This window comes from Vombatus ursinus, unplaced genomic scaffold (assembly GCF_900497805.2).
Source record: "Vombatus ursinus unplaced genomic scaffold, bare-nosed wombat genome assembly UNPS02014807.1, whole genome shotgun sequence".
NCBI classification, from domain to species: Eukaryota; Metazoa; Chordata; class Mammalia; order Diprotodontia; family Vombatidae; genus Vombatus; species Vombatus ursinus.
In genome coordinates this window covers 21,969,376-21,975,375 of record NW_020954585.1, presented here as the reverse complement: position 1 = coordinate 21,975,375, position 6,000 = coordinate 21,969,376, and the positions used below count along the sequence as shown (strand labels likewise).

Genomic DNA, 6,000 nt, shown 5'->3' with positions numbered 1-6,000 from the left:
AGAATTCCAAAATCCCAGTAGACAGATCACTTCTGTTGTGCATGTAGAGAGCTCTGACATTACTACAAAGGTCTATGGTTAGATTCAGGTATTGTTCACCTGAAGAAACTAAGAAAAACCTTGCTACTTCTATGTAGAAAAACAAAAGGCTTGTGATACTAGTTTAGATGATCAAAAACTGTACACTATCTATTAATAATTATCCTTTCTCTGAATACACTGGAGAAGCCTGCTAAACCTCAACCCAAATTGGAGTGAGTCCCTGATTTGTAGAATATGTTCAGGAGATAGGTCTATCATATTTAGGGTCTTTCCCCAGGTCACCTTGCCACTGAATAGTGCCTTAGGGCTCTTTTATCTCTTGCCTGGATTTTCCTAAGGGAACAAAGTTCCCCTTTTTCTTTCTTTCTTTCTTTCTCTCTTTTTTTTAAAGATGTTTACTCTTCTTTCTTCTTTTCTACTCTTCTTTTTTAAAGATGTTTACCTTCTTTCTTCTTTCCTGAAAATTTATTTAACAAACATTTACTGAGCAACTACTATGTAGTAAGCACAAGGGACATAAAGTGTTGTATAGGAGATAGGACATATCGTGCTGCCTTGAATTGCAGTTGTTTGTAAGTGATTAAAGAGGTACTAGATGTAAAATATCACTTCTACCTGGGATGGTCAGGGAAGGCTTTGTGGAGGAGGTAGCATTTGAGCAGTACTGTGAAGAATGGGCTGAAATTTGGAAGATGAAGGAGAGAGGGTATGAACAAAGGTGCAGGAATAGGAAAACTTGAGGCATATTTGGGGAATAGCAAGAAGCTTGATGTGATTGGAGCATTTATAATATGAGTTGGGACTATAGTAGGAGATAAAACTGGATATATGGGCTGTGAATGTCAAAGACCTTGAATACCAGGTCCGATAAGTTTATACTGAATGTACTAGTAAAGAAGAGCACTTGAAAGTTTCAGATAGTAAAGAGACATGATAAGACCTGTGGCTTTTTAAGATTAATTTAGCAGTGATGTGCAAATAAGTTGGCAAGTGAGGAGATTGTTAAAAGGCTGGTGGGGTAATCTAGGCGTGAGCCTAGGGTTGGGAGAATGGAGGGGATGGAACAGAACCTATGGAAGTTTAAAAGAAAGAAATGGAAGTGCCTCAGTGACTCATGGCAAAGCGGAGAAGAGGGATCAGTCTGGGAAAGAAGATTCATTTTGAATCTGTTCCATGTCAGGTTCCATGACAGAAATGCAAGTAAATACAGAAACCTAGGTTACATAGCAAACTAATACTTAATATACATCAGGGTAAAGATGTGTTGACATCTTATTATAATAGCAATCTAATTGACTGCTGTAATTCATAACTATGAATAGCTAATAGCCCTGGCTCCCAGAAATTCAAAAAGAGAAGTTCCTCAACCCAAATTGGAGTGAGTCCCTGATTTGTAGAATATGTTCAGGAGATAGGTCTATCATATTTAGGGTCTTTCCCCAGGTCACCTTGCCACTGAATAGTGCCTTAGGGCTCTTTTATCTCTTGCCTGGATTTTCCTAAGGGAACAAAGTTCCCCTTTTTCTTTCTTTCTTTCTTTCTCTTTTTTTTTTAAAGATGTTTACTCTTCTTTGATTTCTACCCATACACATCTTCAGGTCACTCTTAAAAACTTCCTATGCCTTGAGCTTACCATACCATTTCATATGCTTTCTAGAATGTTGCCTCTTCTACATCACCATCAACTCCTTATAATTTGGCTTCTCCTCTGTTCATTCTATTGAAACTGCTTTTTCATAGCTCACTTAATTGCCAGTTGGCCTCTTTTTCCAGTTTTATCCTTGACCTTTCTGTAATACTTGATACTAGAGACCACTTCATAAAAACCTCACCTCCTTTGACTTCCAATCCCATTATTCAGCCTTCTTCTCAGCTTGCCTCTGGCTTATTATCTGTGTGCTAGACTGCTGCATTTGGATTCCCCACTAGAAATTCAACCTCAGTATATTCTATTTTTTTAGTTTTTTTGTTTTTTTTTTTTTTAGGCAGTTGGGGTTAAGTGACTTGCCCAGGGTCACACAGCTAGTAAGTGTCAAGTATTTAGTCTGAGGCCAGATTTGAACTCAGGTCTTTTCTGACTTCAGGGCCTGTGCTCTATCCACTGTGCCACCTAGCTGCCCCGCAACCTCAGCATATTTTAAACCAAATTTATTGTCTTCTTCTTTGTGCCTCTCTCTTATTACTCCCACCAAACCAGCATTTCCTTTTAATTTTTTTGCCTAGGAGAATGATGGTGCATTTTCAGCCTTATTTCCCATTATGCTGCTTCTTTTCATACCCACTGCTAACAGATTAATCTTCCTCATGATTTTTTCATTGGGTCACTTCTCAAATGTTTAATTCCATTTTGAAATTTTCTTTTTTTTAATGACTTTGATAAACACATACATTTCTGTATACAAATAAGACCAACAAAAAGGGGTCATATACAAAATAATGAATCTTTATGATAGCTAGTTTTGTTTAAAGTATGTATTAAATTGGACATAGTAATACCAATACTGCTTTGCTTGTCTCTATCCTTTTCTGAACTTCTCTTTTTTTAAAAATGTTTCATTGATACACTTTTCTTTATTGCATCACTATCTTCTTTCTTTTGCTTTATCCATCTTCTGTTTTATCCCAACTTTCTTTTTTTTAATTTTATTTCCCCCCCAACTACATGTAAAGACAATTTTTAACATTCATTTTTCTCCCTCTCTCACCTCCCCCCCTCCCCTAGACAATAAGCAGTTTGATAAATGTTATACATGTTCAGTCATGCAAAACATATTACCATATTAATCATGTTGTGAAAGAAGATATAGACCCAAAAGAAAACACACACACACACACAAGAAAATGAAAAATAGCATGTTTCAGTCTGTATTCAGACTTGTTTAGTTCTTTCTCTGGATGTGGATAGCATTTTTCATCATGAGTCCTTTGGAATTGTCTTGGATCACTGTATTGCTGAGAAGAACTAAATCATTCACAGTTGATCATCACACAATGTTGCTGTTACTGTAAGTACAGTGTTCTCCTGGTTCTGCTCACTTCACTTTGCATCAGTTTGTGTAAGTCTTTCCACACACTTATCCCAGCTTTCTACCAGGCTAAAATCTTTAGTTCCTCCAACTCATCCTCATCCACCATAATTTCTTGGCTCTTTATTCTAGTCATTTGCCTCTGGATGCACACTAGCTTTTTAGTGTCCTTCCTAAAATGAGACTCTGAACTGAACCCAGTGTTCCAGGTATAATCTGGTCAAGGCAGAGTATAGCAGGACTTTCCCATTTCCACTTCTACATGGTACACCTTTCAATACAGTTTAAGATCTCATTAATCTTTTTGCCTGCCATATTGACTTCTGTTGAATTATGTAGTCCATTGAAATCTCAGCTGTTTTTCACATGGATTGCTATCTAGCCAGGCTTTTAATCTTAGATTTGTGAAGTTGAATTTTTCGACCCAATTTTAAGACTTCACATTTATCTATGACAGAAATAATTGCACTTTATATATTCGATCCTCACAGTAACCTGTGAGTTAAGTACCCATTTTATAGATGAGGAAACTGAGGCTCACAGAGGATAAATGATTTGCCCACAATCACACTTATATATTTACTACTACTACTACTGCTACTACTACTACTACTACTACTACTACTACTACTACTACTACTACTGCTACTGCTACTGCTACTAAGTTGTATAGGCATGATTTGAATGCAAGTCTCTTCTGACTCCAGTTCTAGTTTTATACCAGGGGTTCTTAATCTTTTCTACATTATAGATCACTTTGACAGTTTGTTAAAGATTATGAACCTCTTCTCAGAATTATGTTTTTGCATGCATAAAATACATAGGATTATTGAAACACAATTATAAAAATATTTTTAAAAACAAATTCATAGACCCCAGGTTAGGAAGCTCTGCTCTATTAACAATGGAGATCCACTGAAGACTTTTGAAAAAGGGAATAAAAATCAGATTGATGCTTTAGTAAGATTTACCTGGCAACATTGTGCACCTGAGTTTGGAGCAAAGAGAGACTGGAGGGAGGTTCAGGAGATTCTGGAGTACCACTGTAGTGGTAGTAATCCTCATCAAGGAAACACTAGGTTCTGAACTAAGTTGATGAGATTACAAGGCAAGGGTCATCTATTCCAAACAAGAATTATGTAGATTTTCATCTCCTTGACATTGACTAGTACATTATTTGCCCAGTAAATGTTTGATGAATTGAATTGTAAAATAAGCTATATTCATCTGACATGTTACTTTCATGTAAGAAAATTTTGATGTTTCCAGTTTTTCAGTCTCTAAATTGTGATCTGATTTTCAAGGAGGGTGTATTTCCTTTCCGTGTATTCTTATTCAGATATTTCATTCCCGAAAAGCTTGTACCTTTTTTCCTTCTGTGACACATGTCCTCATATTACTGTTTTTTTTTTTAAAGCGTGTTGCAGTGGAAGGAGCATTTGCTAGAGAATCAGACCACTTCATTGTAGATCCCTCCTCTGATGCTTAGTACCTGTATAACCTTGACCAAGTCACTAGGCCTCAGTTTCTTTATCTGTAAAATTCTGGGGAAGGAATGGGCTCTATGGCCTCTGAGAACCTTTCTAGGTCTAAATTTATAATCTTAGGATAAAACTGGTAGGAGAACGTGTGGGAGGTAAAAAAATACAAATTAAACACTATTTTAAGTTTTAAAATAAAATATAACCATTATTCAGAGATGGCTGTTGCATGCATAAATACATCTTCAGTTGGTGAAGGGACTTTATTTGATGACTATAATTACATTAATCTGTTTTTTAATTTTATGGGTTTTTTTGTTTTGTTTTTGTTTTTGTTTTTGTTTTTGCTTAGGCAGTTGGGGTTAAGTGACTTGCCCAGGGTCACACAGCTAGTAAATGACAAGTGTTCGGTCTGAGGTCGGATTTGAACTCAGGTCCTCCTGACTTCAGGGCTGGTGCTGTATCCACTGCGCCACCTAGCTGCCCCCCTGTTTTTTAATTTTAAATGCAAAATTTTTTAATCGATGAAAGCCAATACTGATACCTCATGTTGTTTCCATAACTGCTTTGTAATTTTAAAAATGAAAGTGTTAAAGTTTCTATAATTTATTTTATGATCTGATGTGTTTTAGGTAAAGTAAAGAATCCTGAATGGAACAGAAATGAAATACCACATAGTTGTGGTGAGGTTTGTAGAAGGAAACAACCTGGCCAGGACTGTCCACATTCATGTAACCTGTAAGTTTAAATTATAGAAATCTAAAGAATATTAAGGAATATTTGTGGTTGTTAATCTTAGATCCTTGCATCTTATTAATACTTAATTGGTGAAGGAAATGGAAATCTGCTTTTGCTAAGTAAAATCAAGCTAAATGACTTTTGGCTTGCAGACTCTTCTTTTTTTTTTTTTTAAATCAGGACATTTGCCCTTTTCCAGCAGTACTACTCTCATTTTGCTATATTTCTTCCAGCCACTTAGAGTCCCTGGAGTCAGGATAATCTTTCTTCTGAGGCTCTAGTTGTATTTATTGTGGACTTACTTTCTTCTTTGTTTACCTTTTGGGCTTTTCTTAACACAATTTTCCTTTTTGGTAGTTGATGTTTTCTCAAGTTAATTCTTCGCTAGCCTTGGTTCCTGAATTGGGACTTTGTTCTAGGGCAGGGTGGGTTTTGGCCCCTCCTACATGCTTGGATGATGGAGTTGCTAGGCATTGGTCGTATCCCTTCTGCAGTCTAGATGCTTCTGTGACTGCCCTGCTACAATGCTGGAAGGGGGTGGCTGGTTCTAGAGACCCAGGTACCACTTACCTCCCTATCTGTTATCTGCCTTAATGTTCTGTGGTCTTAACATGGACACTAGCCCCTGCCCTGTCTTTGTCTCCTACATAGTCACCAGTTGGGAGTTTGCTTTGTCTCCCAATGCAGTTCTGACAGGTCCAGGACAGGATTAA

At 36.9% G+C, this 6,000-nt stretch overlaps 1 protein-coding gene across 1 annotated transcript in view; it reads left to right on the top strand.

Annotated features, from left to right (window-relative positions):
* NFX1 (nuclear transcription factor, X-box binding 1) overlaps positions 1-6,000 on the top strand; it is a 73,925-nt gene that overhangs the window by 9,348 nt on the left and 58,577 nt on the right. Inside the window, 2 exon segments of the mRNA XM_027874771.1 lie at positions 5,000-5,021; positions 5,128-5,287. Of these exon segments, the coding sequence (XP_027730572.1) occupies positions 5,000-5,021; positions 5,128-5,287 (182 nt within the window).